General features: G+C 40.5%; 1 protein-coding gene across 1 annotated transcript in view; it reads right to left on the bottom strand.

The window, feature by feature from the left end:
* LOC102847055 (serine palmitoyltransferase 1-like) overlaps nt 1-18082 on the bottom strand; it is a 177256-nt gene that overhangs the window by 72037 nt on the left and 87137 nt on the right. The window contains exon 7 of the mRNA XM_006902433.1: nt 16030-16159. Within this exon, the coding sequence (XP_006902495.1) occupies nt 16030-16159 (130 nt within the window). The remainder of the gene's footprint in view (nt 1-16029; nt 16160-18082) is intronic.

The raw sequence follows: 18082 nt of genomic DNA on the forward strand, positions 1-18082 counted from the left end.
GACGGCGCAGGAGAGGAAGGCCCTCTATGAGGTGGACTGATTCAGTGACTGGGATAATTGGGATGGGAGTGTCAGAGACAGTGCGATTGGCACAGGGCAGAGCGGAGTTTAGGGCTGTTGTACATAGGGTCGCTATGAGTCGCAGGCGACTCGACGGCACATAACAACAACAACAACAAACAACATAGAAAAAAGTACATAAGCAAAATGAAGAGCCAATATCCTTCTCAATGGAGACAGACTAAAAGCATTTTCTTTGCTAACAGGGACCAGACAAGGAAGTCTACTGTTGCCACTTCTATTCAATAATGCATCAAAAGTACTTGCTGGAGCAATAGGACAAGAGGAGGAAATAAAAGGCATCCAGATAGGCAAAGAGATGGTTAAACTGCAGGTATATGCAGATTCTATGATAGTGTACATAGAAAACCCCAAGGACTCAAGAAAAAAACTGTTAGAACTAGTAGACCAATTTAATAGACTGGCAAGATAGAGCAATATCCAAAAATCAGTAGGATTCCTCTACAGTAACAAAGAGAACTCAGAGAAAGAAACCAAGAAAGCAATACCATTAACAACAGCCAACCACAAATTAAGATACTTGTGAGTGAACCTAACTAGAGACACAAAAGACCTATATAAAGAAAACTACAGAGATCCAAGATGGCGGCAGAGGCAGAGACAGTGTGGTGAGCTGCGGGAGCAGCAAACCATTTAAAGCAGGGCCATTATGGCCTTCTATAGACTTCAGCTTATTGATAATTGAACACTTAAAACAGTTGATGACTGGCCCTCAGTGAAGATCGGGGCTCAACAGCAGGAATTCAAGGATTCCCAAGGAGGAATGGGTGAGTCTCGTGGCTCCCAACCCCCTCCCACAGAGCCCACGCAGAGCTGCTGCAGCTCCATGAGGCTTCCACAGCCGGAACCAATGGATTCCCTCACCCAGGATGGATGCTGGGCACCGGTCCTCCTCAAGACTGGTACAGTGAAGCCACCACACTGCCATAAGGTGGACTTGTTCTGGAGAGAATTCTTGGAGCCAGGATGGTGGCAGTGGGGGAAGCGGGCGCCAACCGGCTGCCTGCACAAGAGGGGCCGCGCAGCTGCCGAGCGCACGTGCGGTGGGATGGGGTGGCGTGCCCCCAACGGCTGCCCGTGCTGAGGGAGGCTGCGCACCCCCCGCCGCTCGCGCTGGGGGGGGGCACACGCCTCCCTGGCCACCTGCATAGGAGGTGGGGGATGGGATGCATGCCCGCCATCTGCAGGTTTGGGATTCCTTGGACAGGCTAAAGAAGATGATTACCTATACAATGGATTGCTGAAAGTCACTGTGAGTCTAATGACCTAAACAGTGGCAGCATGCACAAGAGGACCAACATCCTAAATGCACCTCATATTTTGTTCTGTTGAATGCTTCTGCCAAAAGATGGTTAGGCCTGGGGGGAGTCTGTTCACAATTCTCAGGTTCCCTTTATCATATATAAAGGGGGAGGGCAGTGACACCTACTTCAAAATATAGTATGACCACTTATGGGGAGGGGTAAAAGTGGCAGTGCTGGAATTGGGAGACACTATCCCTGACCACAGAGTCCTCAGTCAGGCAAGGGGGCCAGCCTGGGGTAGGGGCAATTGGAGGGACAGTATACCAGCCAGCTCCTGGGGGGTATTGCCCTGCTCGGGATGGGCTGCCCTTGGCCCCCGGCTCAGGGTGAGCTGTCGCAGCCCTCAGGGTGAGCTCCTCAGTCCCCAGATGGTGCCATCTGACCCCTGGGTGGGGAAGGGGGGGGGGGAAGGAATGCCTAAGGTATCCAGAGAATGTTACCTAGGCCACCTTCTGCCACCTTCCCCCCCTGCCCAGTAAACCTGAAAGCAACACCCTCAAAGCCCTTATATTTCTAACTCACAAGTTTGTTCTCTCTAGGTTTGCTCCCTTTCCTATAGGTAACCTTAATACTGAGTTTTACTCCAGAATTGACCCTGAACCCAGGGACAGTGACAAAAAGGAAATACAATTGACAGCTAAGGAAGCAAAGGAGGATGGAGCCTCGGGGTTCAACTAGCCATCCCCACTGGACCCACCTGGGAAAACACTTTGCAGTCCAGAGGGGAGCAAATGACAGGAAAACATCTTCTAACAGCAAGAAGGCAAGCAGCTTTAACCCAAGACCACCAGTAAGGAGATAAAGCATCCTCCCTTCCCCCCTTTACACCTACGCCCCTGTTCAGCATGAAGAAGACAGAGAGTCAGCATCCAATTCCCACATCAATAAGACAGTTGGTTTAATTACTATTGGAAAATGCTTGTCATTCCTCTGTAGCATCTGGTCCCCACTGGACCCCCTCATTTCCTTCACCTGCTCCCCCCACCAACCAAACTGTGCAACTCTGCAACTGCGTCCTGGCCCATCCTCACCCTCCTGTCCCCAACCCTCACCTCCTTGTACCCCCAATATGTTTTTCCCAATAAAAGGGGGAAAAATGTAAAACAAAAAAAAAAAAAAAGAAAACTACAGACATTTTTGCAAGACATAATAAAAAACCTAAAAAAATGGAAAATTTTCCCGTTCATGGATGTTGTTGTTGTTGTTGTTGTTGTTTTATGTGCCATCAAGTTGCGTCCAACTTACAGCAACTCCATGCACTACAGCCCTAAACAATGCTCTATCTCTTGCCAACCTTACTGTCTCTGACACACCTAATCCCAATACCCCAGTGACGCAATCAATTACTCTCTTGGAGGGTCTTCCTCTCCTGCACTGTCCCTCCACTCTCCCAAGGATGACATCCCTCTCCAAGGACTGATTCTGCCTTACAACATTTCCAAAGGAAGTAAGAGGGAGCTTCAGAATCCTTGCCGCCAAGGAGCAGCCTTGCTTCACCCTCTCCAGGACTTGTGAAAACGACAATCCTGCTAAAGGCAATCTACATGTTCAACATAATCCGAATATAGATAACAAATTCATTTTTCAAGGAGATCGAAAGAAAAATTTTTAAGTTTATTTTGAGAAGAAAGAGACCCAAACTTAGCAAGCACTTCTGAAAAACAAAAAAGCACAAGGAGGCTTATGACCTCAAAACTTACTACACAGCAGTAGTAACCCAAACAATATGACAATACGGTACTGGTACAATGACAAGCACAGAGACCAGTGGAACAGAACTGAGAACTCAGAAATGGACTCATGTATCGACAGTCAACTGATACATGATAAAGAAATCAAACCTATCAAATGGGGAAATGACAGCTCTTCAACAAATGGTGGTGGTAAAACTGGACTGCCAACTACAGAATGCTTAAACAGGATCCACATCTAATACCATACAAAAAAATCAATTCAAGGTGGATCTGAAACCTGGGAATAAAGCCCCAAAACATAAAGGTCATAAGAGACAAACTGGGATCAAGTTTAGAAGGTCTAGTGCCCTGTCTAAAGGGACTGCCAAATATAGCTATAAATGTACAATCTGAAGAGGATAACACTGATGAATAGGACTTTCTAAAGATTAAATCTCTGTGCTCATCAAAAACTTTTTCCAACAGGGTTAAAGAAAAACCTACTGACTTGGAATAAACATTTGGCAATACCATCTCAGATAAGGATCTCACAATGAAACTTTACAGAATATTCCTTGGCCTCCAAAAAAAAAAAAAAAAAAAAAAAAAAAAAGGACTGATAATCCAATTACAAAATGCAAAATGGACAAAAGACATGGAAAGACTTTACAGAGGAGGACATTTGAATGGCCAACAGACTCATGAAGAAATGCTCAAAATAACAATAAGAGGGATGCAAATCAAAACCACAATGAGTTATCATCTTATCCCAGTAGCAGCTGAAAAGTTTAGCAGGGCATCAAGTAATAAATGTAGGAAAGGATGTGGTGAAATAGACACTCTTATATTGCTGGGGGGATTATAAAATGGTACTATCACTCTGGAAGGCAGTCTGGTATTTCCTCAAAAAGTTAACTACAGAAATTCCATATGATCTGGCTATTGCATTTCTTGGAATATAACCTAAGAAAATGAAAAGAGAGGTATCAACAGAAACTTGTACACCAATGTTCGTTGCAGAGTTACTCACCATAGCAAGAACATGGAAACAGCCCAAATGTCCAACTACAGTGAAATGGATTGAGAAATTATGATACAGTCATAAAATGGAATACTATGCATCATGCAGGAGCAATTATTTTGTAAATCACTACCTAATTTGGGAGGGACTGGAGAGCATTATGTTAAGTGAAATAACTCGGTCTCATAAAGACAAATATTGTCTTTAAATAAAAAAGAAATAAGACCATTATTTTAGTACAAAGATCCAAGGAGGGGAGGGTGTAGTAAAGCGGTGATGATGGGTGGGGACATGGGGAAGGGGGGTTTAACCATAGGGTCAAATAATTTGATGGGTGGAGGGAGGAGCAGGTAAAGAAAGGGGAAAGATGTGAAAAGCAATGTAAAGCAACACTGTAAGTAAACATGCATAAAATAAAAACTAAAAAGAAACAAAAAATGGTAACTTCTGGAATGGAGTGTTGGAAATAAGTATTCTAAAGACCAAAAAAAAAAAAAAAAAGAAAGAAAGAAGCCCCAAAACAAAAAAACACCCAAAAGCAAAGAGAATAAAACAAAAAATACACAAACAAAAAAATGATATTGTTCAGTAATTTTCACACTCTACTGGATCACTTTTTCGTGGGAATGGGTTTTAGCAGCCTCTAATACTTTAACCTCTAAGCATCCGGGACTCTTTACCACAAAATGATAAATTCTGTCTTCTTTCTATGTATTTATAAACTGAAAAGTTTGCCACTGAATCACCTCTGATTCTTGGTGACATAAGAATCATATTCCCTCTAGTTTTCAATGTCCTTCCTCCCAGAGTAGCTCTGGGAGACTCAAACTCCTACTTTTCAGTTAGCAGCTTATTATGATAAAGCCTCAGAGAATCCATGTATTCATTACTTTATTTGAAACAGGATTTTACTATTTGATCCCCCCGCCCAATCACATTTTATTTTACTTTTTATTGTGATTCTAGTGAAGGTTTACAAAGTAAATTGGTTCTTCATGAACATTTTGATTCATATTTATTACAAAACCTACATTATGAATCAGAATCACTGTACCAGAAGGGACTGGCTGATACAGAATTTCATGAAACATTGTATAACAAAGAGCCTTTGATGATGAAGAAATGGCAAGGAATTGACAGCATACCAGCTGACATATTTCAATAAATAGATGCTCTGCTGGGAACACTCACTAAGTTGTACCAAGAAATTTGGAGGACAACCACCTGAGCAACTGACTGCAAGAGACCTGTATTTGCTCCCATTCCAAAGAAAGGTAACCAGACAGAGTGGGGAAAATATCGACAATATCATCACATGTAAGCAATATTCTGCTGAAAATTATCCAAAAATGACTGGAGGAGCATGTCAACAGTAAACTGCCAGATGTGCAGGTTGGGATTAGAAGAAGCCGTGATACTAGGGATATTATAGCTAATGTTAGATGGATCTTGGCTGAAAGCAGAGAGTACCAGAGGAAAGTCTATCTGTGTTAGACTGACTATGCAAAGGCATAGTTTGACTGTGTGGATCACAGTAAACTGTGGCTGACTCTGCAAAGAATGGGAATCCACTTGATAGTGCTTATGTGAAATCTATACTTGGACCAGGAGGCAGTCATCAGAACAGAGTAAGGAGATAATGAATCGCTCAAAATCAGAAAGGGTGTAAGTCAGGGATTCTTTCTCCATACCTTTTCAATCTATATGCAGAACAGATCATGCAGGCTGGGCTGCATGAGGAGGAATGTGGCATCAGGATTGGAGGAAGATTCATCAACAACCTGATATGCAGATGATACAACCCTACTTGCTGAAAGTGTGGAGGATCTTGCTGCACAAGATCAAGGACTGCATCCTTCAATATGGATTGAAGCTCAACATCAAGGAAAAAAAAAGATTCTCACCACTGAGCGAACTGGCAGCATCATGAGGGATGTTGAAGATATTAAGACTAGTTTACTTGGCTCCACAATCAACACTCTTGGTACCAGTAGCCAGAAAATCAAGAGATAAATTGCACTGGAAAAGTTGGCTATCAGGGATCCCTTCAAAGTACTGAAGAACAACGATGTCAGTCTGGAGATTAAGGTGTGACTGATCCAGGCCATAGTTTTCGCAATTGCTTGCTATGTGTCAGAAAGCTGGACAATAACTAGGGATGACAGAAAAAGAACTGATGCCTGTGAGCTGTAGTGCTGGAGAAGAGTGCTGAATATACCAAGGACTGTCAGAAAAACTAACAGGTTTGTCCTAGAGAAGGTGAAACCATCCAGATCCTTAGAGACAAGGAATCTGAGGCTTCATTTGACATACTTTGGGAATCCTGGGAGAGGGATATCATGCTTGGAAGGGTGAAGGGACAGAGAAAGAGAGGGAGACCATAGATGAGATCTACTGATACAGTGAATAGGGTAAAGAGGGTAGGTGTGTCAGAGACACACAGGATAGAACATGTTTCAGGGCTGTTGTACAAAGGGTCACTATGGGTCTCAAGTGTCTCGACAACACATAAAAACAAAAACAACTACAACAACATTATGATGGCACTTTTCCTATTTCTTGTCATTCTCATTTCCATGAATACCTGTTCATCTTACCTATTTATTGATATATTTACTGATATTTATCCGATTATATTTTAAAAAATTGGTTTAAAACCATTCATATTTTAAATGAGATTTTATTACTTTAAAAAATGTATCCTGGTTTATACATAAAACTCATATACACTGTTTTGTTCATATACATTGTGATTAATTCATATACATTTTTGTTTCACTCATATACACTGTATTTCATATGATCATTGCCAAATACTATGGTGTTTTATAATATTAATAACCACAGATCTATGCCCACTATTACTAGGTCTTTTCAGGTTCTCACTGGATCTTTCCTAACTCCTTCACTCCCTCCCTTGGCCCACCAAACTTTTCTTGTTATCGGGCATAAAACTGCTATGAACATCACAAATCTCGGTTTGTATCTCAGTTCTGTTTTCTTTGCAGTATATTCCCAGAAGTGAAATAGCTGGGTCATATGGAATTTCTATGTTCAGCTTTTTGAAAAAATGCCAAACTGCCTTCCAGAGTGGTTGTAACCATTTTACAATCCCACCAGCAGTGTATAAGAGTCCCAATCTCTCCATATCCTCTCCTATATATATTGCTTGCTGTCTGTGATAACTGACATGATCTAGTTCTTCAATTTGTTCATGTTATGGATTATGGTCACTGTTTTTGTTATGCTGAACCATACTTGCACACCTGTAATGAATCTCATTTGGACATGATTAATTACTTTGTTGATGTACTGTTAGATTCTATTGGCTAGGATTTTGTTAAGGTTTTCTGCATCTATATTCATGCCTGAATGAATCAAGCCTGGAAGCAGGAGCGGCATCCACTTCCGAAATGGCTTGCCTCCGGAAACTCTATGTACAAACAGTGCTCAGGCCGTTCGTTCATAGGGTCACTATGAGTCGTCTCAACTCGATGGCATCAAACAACTACAACAACATATTCATGACAGATACTGGTCTATAATTTTCTCTCTTGGTATTTATTGTCTTTACCGAGTTTGGAATTAGATTATGCTTGTTTCAAAGAATGACTTTCTAATTTTTTAAATAATTAGATCTTCTCTGAATGTGTGGTAGAATTCAACTATGAAACCATCCGGGCCAGGACTTTACTTTTAGGAAGGAGTCTTTATGACCTGCTATATATCTTCTTTTGTAATAGGTCTGCTCAATTGTTGTACATCAGTCGGCATCAATCTGGAAAGGGTGCAGTTTCCAGGAATTTGTCAATGTCCTCTAAGTTTTCAAATTCATTTGAGTATAAATTTTCATGATATGCATGTATTATTGATTTCATTTCATCTGGTTCTGTTGTAATACCAACTTTCTTTCTTATTGGAGTTACTTGTATCTTCTCTTTCAAGTTTGCTAATGGTTTGTCTATTTTATTGACTGTTGAAGAACCAGCTCATGGTCTTGTTGATGATGTAAATTGTTTTTCTATTTTATGTCTCATTGTTTCAGCTCTTGTCCTTATAATTTTTTTTTTCTAGAGGCTTAGACTGCTGTTCTTTTTCTATTTGATGGAGGTGTTATTAATTTTGTTTCTTTCTTCATTTTTATACGTTTGACTATTGGTGTGAACTGTCCCTGAGGATTACCTACCCAAGATTTTGTCATGTTGTGTTCTCATTATAATTTTAGAATTTTTTTTTAATTTCTTCTATAACTATAGTGTTTTCAATCTTTATTATATTGTTATTTCTAGTTTTATGGCACTGTGGTCAGAAAAGATATTTTGTTATTATTTCAAGGTTTTAGAAATCGTTGAAGCTTACTTTATGTCCTAATATATGATCAATTATGGTCACTGTACATGTGCACTTGAGAAGAAAGTAAACTAATTTTTAGTAAGAATACATCCACAAGGTTGAGTTGGCTGATTCTACAGTTTAGATCTTCTGCATCTTTGTTAAGATTATTTCGAAATGACCTATCCTTTGGTGAGACGGTGTGTTGATGTCTCCTAATCACTACTGTGGTGCTGTCTACATCTTTCTCCAAGTCTGTTCTTAACCATTGTTCTATATATTTTGCAGGTGTATCACTTGGTGTGTAGATGTTGGCCAAGGTTATGTCTCCTTGATCTACTGTGCCATTAATCACTCATTATATGATTATCTTGTATCTCAGGTCTCAAATAGTCTGGTGGGAATGTCTCCTGCTTGAGCACGCCTCTTCTAAACTCTGTAATTTTCCTCTGGGGTGCTGGTGCACAGCACAGGCAGAGACCAGCTTCCCCCTTGCTGCTGTGCTCGCTCTACCCGGTAAGGAGCGAGGTGGGGTATGACCAGGTACCTCTATTCAGCTGCCCTCTCAGCTTTTCGGTAGCCTGGCGAGAATCTCTCCTGTCTGTGTTCCAATATTAATTACTGTTGTTGTTATGTGTCGTCGAGCCACTTGCGACTCACAGCGACACTATGTACAACAGCCCTAAACCCTGCTCTGTCCTGTGCCAATCACACCGTCTCTGATACACCCATCCCAATTACCCTAGTCACTGAATCAATCCACCTAACAGAGGGCCTTCCCTTCCTGCGCTGTCCCTCCACTATACCAAGCATGATGTCCCTCTCCAAGGACCGGTCCCTCCTTAACATGTCCAAAGTATGTTAGATGGAGCCTCAGAATCCTTGCCTCCAAGGAGCCACGCGGTTTGACCCTTTCCAGGATGAATCTGTTTGTTTTCCTAGCAGTCCATGGTACCCTCAATACTCTTCTCCAGCACCACAGCTCAAAGGCATGAATTCTCCTTCTATCCTCCTTAGTCATTGTCTAACTCTCTGATGCATAACAAGTGATAGCAAAGACCATGGCCTGTACCAGACACACCTTAGTCTCCAGAGAGACACCATTGCTTTTTAGTACTTTGGAGACGTCCCTAACAGCAAACTTAACCATGGCAATATGTCTTTTAATTTCCTGGCAACTGGTGCCAAGAGTGTTGACTGTGGAGCCAAGCAAACTAAAGCTGTGAACAATCTCAATCTCTTCACCATCCATCCTGATGCTGCCAAATGGCACAGTGGTGAGAATCTTTGTCTTCTTGACATTGAGCCTCAGTCCATATTTGGAGGCTGCATTCCCTGACCCTCTGCAGCAAGCACTTCAGGTACTCCTCAGTTTTAGCAAGCAGGATTGTGTCATCTGCATATCGCATTTCAAATATATTTTTGAGTGAAGGTTTACAAATCAGATTAGTTTTTTCATATAATCCTTAATAGCCATTTTGTTTTCTAAGACCTTATCTTCTCACTCAGGTTACTATTTATTCATTTTCACACCTCTCTTTCTCCTTTCCTATCACTTTTAGACCTCTAAGATTGATTCTGTTTGTAAATATCCCCCCCTAACTCTTTACATTATGATCTTATACCATAATAGGATTTCTTCTGATGACTGGCTTATATCATAATTTGCTATAGATTTATGCAAGTTGTGAAGTATTTCATAAATTCTTGATAATTTTTTAATGATGCATAATACACCACTGTGTGAATGTAGCATAGGTTATTTAGGCTTTAACCCACTGCTAGATGGTTGTTTCCAAATCTTTGCTGTTGTAAATAATGCTGCAATAATATAGGTGTGTGTAGGCTAGTTTATGTTTAAGTTCTCATTTCTTTAGGATATATAACTAGCAGGGGTATTACTGGATCAAACAATATCTTTATCCCCTAATTTCAGAGGAAGAATCAAACTCCTTTCCATAGTGGTTGCATTATTTTACATTCCCACTAGCAGTGGGCCAATCTCTCCACACCCTCACCAAAATACTGTGTGCTGCCTTATAGAACTTTGCTCATGCTGCTGCCATATTATGTCACTGTTGTTTTGACTTGCATCTCTCTTTACTCACAAAATCGCTGAGTTACAGTCAGCTGGAAGGCGCCTAAGTACAATAGAGAAGAAATAAGGGAGCTCTGGTGGTGTACTTTTTAGGGAGTTGCTCTAGTAACCCAAAGGCCATTACTCTTGGGTGGTTCAAATCCAACAGAAACTCTGAGAGAAAAAAGTACAATTTCCTCCTCTCTATCCACGAATATTCAGTACTCTTTTCCAATGCTACATACAACTCAAAGGCATCGGTTTTTCTTCTTTTTTATTCACTGTCCAACTTTCAGGTGCACAGCAAGTAACTGAAAAGATCCAGGCTGCTCCTCGGAGGCAACAATTCTGGAGCTCTGTCGGACACACTTTGGGCATGTCCCAAGGAGGGACTAGTCCTTGGAGAGGGACATTATGCTTGGGAGGGTGGAAGGACAGCAGAGGAGGGGAAGTTCCTCAATGAGATGGATTGACTAAGTGACTGGGGTATTGGGGGTAACTGTATCAGAAACAATTAAGAACGGCTCAGGACAGAGCAGGGTTCAGAGCTGTTGTACATAGGGTTGCTATGAGTCAAAGGCAACTTGATGACACACAACAACAACAAAACTTTAAAAGGCATCGTTATCTTTTTCAATGTTCTTTGTTACTCCAGTGAAATAAGACTGATTTCTATATGCTGATTTTTTGCCCTGCTATTTTCCTAAATAAATCAGATCCAGTACCATTTTTGCTGAGTTTCCAGGATTTCCTATGTATAGACTCAAGTATATCAGAGATGATGCAGATCGCACAAGAAAGGGCAAGGTTGTATATAGGGTTGTTACAAGTCATACTCAATTCAAGGGCACCTAACAACAACATCATTATCATCTATAGAGACAGTTTCACTTCTTTGACAGTTCAGGTATCTTTTATTTCCTATTTTTATACTCAATTGAATGCCTCAAACTGATTCTTCAATCTTCCTGAAAGGGGTATCACCCAGGAAGACTGCAAACTGTTACTACAAAGACAGAAGTGGAAAAAAGACCAAAATGGATGTCAGAAGAAACTGAATATTGCACTGGAGCGCAGAGAAGTCAAAGCAGAAGGAAGAATTCAAGATACTAAAGAGCTGAACAGAAGATTCCAAAAGGCAACACAGGATGACAAAGCAAAATATTACAATGAAATGTGCAAAGAACTGGAGTCAGAAAATCAAAAGGGCCGAACTCGCTCAGCATTACTTAAGTTAGAGGAAATGAAGAACAAATTCAAACCTCGAGTTGCTATCATCAAGATGCTTTAGGAAGAATATTATACGATCCAGGAAGTATTAAAAGAAGATGGAAAGAATATAACAAGTCACTGTAATGAAAGAAACTGGAAGACACAGAAGAATTTAATGAAAACAACATATGAGCAAGAGCCTATGGTGACAAAGGAAGAAGTCCAAGCTACTTTGAAGGAAACAGCAAAAAATCAATAATCCCCAGGAATAGATGGCATACCAATTGATATATTTCAGCTCACAGATTCTACCCTGGATGTGCTCACCAAGTTGTGCCAAGAAATCTGGACACCAAGCACTTGGCCAATTGACTGGAAGAGATCTATATTTGTTCCCATCCCAAAGAAGTGTGACCCAACAGAGTGTGGAAACCATAGAACAATCTCATTGATTTCACATGCAAGCAAGATTCTACTGATCATTATCCAAAAACGACTGGAACAGCACATCAGCAGAGAACTGCCAGAAGTCCAGGATGGGTTTAGAGGGGGTCATGGTACTAGGATATTGTAGCTAATTTTAGATGGGTCTTAGCTGAGAGCAGGGAATACCAGAGGAATGTCTATCTGTGTTTCATCGATTATGCAAAGACGTTTGACTGTGTGGATCATAACAAACTGTGGCTGACTCTGAGAACAATGGGAATCCTGGAACACCTGATCATGCTAATGTGAAACCTTTACTTGGACCAGGAGGCAGTCATCAGAACAGAGCAAGGAAATACTGCATAGGTCAAAATTGGGAAGGGCTTAAGCCAGGGATGTGTCCTGTCTCCATACCTTTTCAATCTGTATGCAGAACAGATTATACGAGAGGCTGGGCTCTATGAGAAGTGTGGTATCAGGATTGGTGGAAGATCTATCAACAATCTGCACTATGGAAGACCTGAAGCACTTGCTGCAGAGGGTAAAAAACTGCAGCCTTCAATATGGATTGAGGCTCAATGTCAAGAAGACAAAGATTCTCACCACTGGGCCAATTGGCAGCATCAGGATGGATGGTGAAGAGATTGAGATTGTTCACAACTTTAATTTGCTTGGCTCCCCAGTCAACACTCTTGGAACCAGCAGCCAAGAAATTAAAAGACATATTGCAATGGGAAAGTCTGCTGTTAGGGACCTCTCCAGAGTAGTGAAGAGCAATGATTTCTCTCTGGAGACAGGCCATGGTCTTTGCAATCACTTGTTATGCGTCAGAGAGTTGGACAATGACTAAAGAGGATAGTAGGAGAATTGATGCCTTTGAGCTGTGGTACTAGAGAAGAATACTGAAGGTACCATGGACTGCTAAGAAAACAAACAGGTTCATCCTGGAGAGGGTTAAACCAGTCTGCTCCTTGAAGGCATGAATTCTGAGGCTTTGTCTGACACACTCTGGACATGTTTTAAGCAAAGACCGGTCCTTGGAGAGGGACATCATGCTTGGGAGGGTGGAGGGACAGGGCAGGAGGGGAAGGCCCTCTATGAGGTGGATTGATTCAGTGACTATGGTAAAAGGGATGGGTGTATCGGAGGCAGTGAGATTGGTGCAGGATAAAGCAGGGTTTAGGGCTGTTATACATGGAGTCGCTATGAGTCACAAGCGACTCGAGGGCACATTAACAACAACAATTGTTGCTGGTTTGGTATATATGCTTTTAGTTATATTGAAGAAATAATTCTAATCCTTTTTTGTTGAGTATTTTTATTAAGAAAGAGTGTTGAATTTTTTCAAATACCCCTTTCTGAATCAGCTGAGATGAGCATGTGGTTCTTTATTTTATCGATGTGGTTAATTAGGATTGTTTTCCTTATGTTGAATCATCCTTGCATTAATGAAATAAGTCACACTTGATCATTATGATACAATGCTTGGCGCTACTGGCTAAGATTCTGTTTAGAATGTTTACATTCACGTTCAAGAAGGACATTAGCCATTTTTTCCCCCAAGTGGTATATTTATGGTTATGACTGCTTCGTAGAATGACTTCAAAAGTATTCCATCTCTTTCTATATCCTGAAAGAGTAGAATTGGTATTAGGTTTTCTTTGAGTGTCTGGTAGAATTCACCAGTGAAGCCATTTGGGCTGGAATTTGTTTGTTAAGGGTATTTTTATGACCTATTAAATTTTTTCTTTTGGACTGTTCAAATATTCTATTTCTGTCCTGTGTTACTTTAGGTAGCAAAGTGTTTCTAAGAATTTGGTCATTTCCTTTGGGTTTTCAAATTTGCTCAAATATTTGGTGAATCTACATAGGATAATTTCTGTTATCTTTTTTCTTTCAAATGGTTCTGTTGTAACATTACCCATTTCATTGCTTATTCCAGTTATCTGTGCCTTTTCTGCTTTTCCTTTTTTATATTTGGCAATTTTATAAATTCTTTCAAAGAAACAACTTCTAGTATTATTAATTCTATTGGTTTTAAAATTTTCATTTATTTGTGCCCCTAGGTTTACTGCCCCTTTTCACCTGGACACTGTAGGCTTTCGTCACTGTTCTTTTTCTAATTGTCATGTATACCAGATGTGGTTTCCTACTAATCTAGGATCTGATTGTAGGCCAGGGAATGAAGCAAGTCACCTGTTTGCATGATACTTTACTTAGTGTCATGCATAGAAGGAAAAAAAACCCTGTAATTTGAATCACAGATGCTGTGAACATACTTCCTCTCTATAATCACAATCTTAAAACATAATACTAATAGATATTATAGTTAAAGTTAGATGGATCTTGGCTGAAAGAAGGGAGTACCAGAGGAATGCCTATCTGTGTTTCAGTGAGTGTACAAAGGCATCTGACTGTGTGGATGACAACAAATTATGCCTGACTCTGAGAAGAATATGAATTCCAGAACACTTGATTGTGCTTATGCGAAGCCTATACTTGAACCAAGGGGCAGTCTTCAGAACAGAGGAAGAAAACAATGCATGGTTCAAAAAAAGGGTGTATACTAGGAATGTGTCCTATCTCCATACCTTTTCAATCTATACACAGAACAGATTATCTGGAAGGCTAGGCTCTATGAGGAAAAATGTCACAGCAGGATGGGAGGAAGACTCATAAACAATCTGTGTTATACCGATGACACACCCTGCTTGCTGAAACTGAGGAGGACCAAAAGTGCTTGCTGCAGAAGGTCAAGGACTGGAGCTTTCAATATGGACTGAAGCCCAATATAAAGAACACAAAGATTCTCACCATTGGGTATGTGGCAGCATCATGACAGATAGTGATGAGATTTAGATTGAGATTGTTAACAGGTTTCCTTGGCTCCACAAGCAACTCTCTCAATATGAGCAGCCAGGAAATTAAAAGGCAAATTGCATTAGGAAAGTCTGCTGTTAGAGATCTCTCCAAAGTACTGAAGAGCAACGATGTCATTCTGGAGACTAAGGTGTGCCTGATCCAGGCCATAGTCTTTGCAATTACTTGCTTTGCATCAGAAAGCTGGACAATGACTAGGGATGATAGAAGAAAAGATGTCTTTGAGCTGCGGCGCTGGAGAAGAGTACTGAATATATCATGGACTGCTAGGAGAACAAACAGGTTCGTCCTGGAGAGGGTGAAGCCAGGCTACTCCTTGGAGGCAAGGATTCTGAAGTTTTGTCTGACATACTTTGGACATGTTTTAAGGTGGGATCAATCCTTGGAGAGGGATGTCTTGCTTAGGAGGGTGGATAGACAGCACAAGAGAGGAAGACCATCAGTGAGATGGATTGATTCAGTGACTGGAACAATGGGGGTGTGTCAGAGACAATAAGATCAGCACAGGATAGCTCAGGGTTTAGGGCTATTGTACAGAGGGTCACTATCAGTTGCAGGTGACTCAATGGCAAATAACAACAATACTAATGGAGGTGTAGTATGAATATCTTGTCATAAATTAATAAATTAACACCTGTCGCTATCCTTTCCCTCAGTTAATGAATGCACTATTTTTAATTTGCTAGAATATCTCTTTAAAGCCTTACTGAGTGTTGTTTGTACTATATAGTTAAAGAGTATGCATCTCCCCTGCTTTCCAAGTGTATGCTATTATTTTCTCTTTAAAAAAAAAAATACTTCCTAGATATTTACCCCAAAATGTGTTATGTGCAAGCAATTATGACAACAAGGCAATTACAATCAGGCTTGGCTCTATAAGCAAATTTAATAAGCAGAATATTTTTACTTAATATCCAAATGTGATCTGCAGGCAAGTTTTTATGGCAAATTACTATTTCATAAAAAATTTAGCAGGTTAGAAAGTACACAAGAACTGTGTAATTTTCTTCAAAAGAATCATACCTTTTGATCTTCAATCTCTTGTTCTTTTAGGAGTCGTTCCAAGTCACTCATATCATTATGTTTAAATAACTTAATATCACTACGTGATGCCTGTAATCCTTTCTGAATGGCAAAGCAGGCAGCTCTATCTCTGAAAGAAAGAGAGATTCACCAAGTATAATTTATGTGGCTCCAGAAAAGAGACGCATTAAATGATCTCCAATTTAGAACCATGGCATAAAATCAAAACATCATTGCTTACATTGCATTTTTTTTTTTAATTTTAGTATTTTTTGTGTGTATAGCATCAAATTGGATCTGGGTACTACAGGAGATTGCCCCTCCTTCACCCACAGCAGAGCATTTAGTGGATGTGAACCGCACACGTCTGGGATTGTAGTGCAGCTTCTTGCCACTAGGCCACCATAGCTTCCTCGCATTGCATTCTATAGTATCTTTTCACTACGTACCTTACTTAATCTATCCCAGGAATTATATTTTGACCCCAGAAAAGAATATATACCATATGCAATAGATAGCCTATCAGTTTAACTGAATACTTTTCTTCAAAAAATACATTATAGACACTATCTTTAAAAACTTTTATTTTGGCGGGAAGCCTGCAAGTACAGACAAGGGAGAGCCGGGCCAGGGTGCTGCCACACCCGCCCCATCCCTGCTTCCCCTGAAAAACTCATGTACCACTGAGGATTAAGTTATTTGGCGAAACAAATTGATTTCTGGCCTGGCCATGTGGGGCCCCCTAACTCAAACAGGGAGATACTGGGCATCTCCAAAGAGGAGGGAAGCCACTTCAGAAAGGGAACAGTAGACCTCCTCCTTCATTATTTAGGTTCTGCTGTACCCCTCCCTGCTTGTATCAGTGTGTGCTTCATCCCTCCCTACTCACGCGAGCATCAAAGTATGCACACACCCTACATCCATCTGCTCATGTTCCTGCCCAACCTTCTCCTGGAGCAGTGACATCACATCAAACCCAGCTACCACCTCAGACACGAAAAACTCTACCACATCAATGCCCCAAAAGACGCAAGATACTTCATTTGTCTCACAAGCCAAAGCAAGGTATCACCACCCAAAAGATACAGCACCAATGGATTTCCTGAAGCCAGAAAGCCTGATGGGATTTTTCTGACACAGAATTTAAAAGAACAATGAGTGAATATTTTCAAAGGATGAAAAACAAACTTGATGAATTACAGGACACTGCTAGCAAAAATCAAGAAGAGCTTAAAAAAAACAATCCACGACAATGCTGATAAAACAAACGAGGCATTAGAGACACTGCAAAAACAAGAAACTATGATCCAAAATATGAGGTCTAAGGTTTCTGATGCTGTCAATATGATGGAGGGACACACAAACAGAGCGGAAGAGGTGGAACACAGAATCAGTGAAATAAGACAGAATTATCATTACAGATCTGACTGAACAAAAAGCAGAATAAAAAAATAAGGAAACAGAAGAAAACCTAAGAATAATGTGGGATACCATTAAAAGAAATAATATTCACATCATCAGAATCCCAGAAAAGGAAGAAGCAAGTAAAGCCATTGAAAAAGTTGTGAAAGAATTACTAGAGGAAAACTTCCCAGGCATTATAAAAAAAAATGAGAGAATATATGTTCAAGAAACTCAATGAACACCATATAGAATAGACCCTAAAAGAAAAACACCAAGGTACATCATTGTCAAATTAGCCAGAACCAAAGGTAAAGAGAGAATTCTGAAAGAAGGGAGAGAGAAACAGAGTAACCTCTAACAGAGAGCAGATAGACTAAGTGCCGATTTCTCAGCAGAAACCATGCAAGCAAGAAGACAAAGGAATGGCATATATCAAATGCTCAAAGAACGCCAACTGTCAACCAAGAATATTATACTCAACAAAACTGTCCATAATATATGAAAGAGAGATCAATATATTCCGAGAAATACAGAAACTAAAGGACTTTGTAAAAGCAAGACCTGCCTTACCGGAAATAAGGAGAGACGTCCTTCATACAGAGATGCCACAGAAAATAGGATGGAATAAAGTAACTAGCAACAACACCAC

The sequence above is a fragment of the Elephantulus edwardii genome, unplaced genomic scaffold (genome assembly GCF_000299155.1).
Source record: "Elephantulus edwardii isolate Elephantulus edwardi_28Jun2011 unplaced genomic scaffold, EleEdw1.0 scaffold00411, whole genome shotgun sequence".
NCBI lineage: Eukaryota > Metazoa > Chordata > Mammalia > Macroscelidea > Macroscelididae > Elephantulus > Elephantulus edwardii.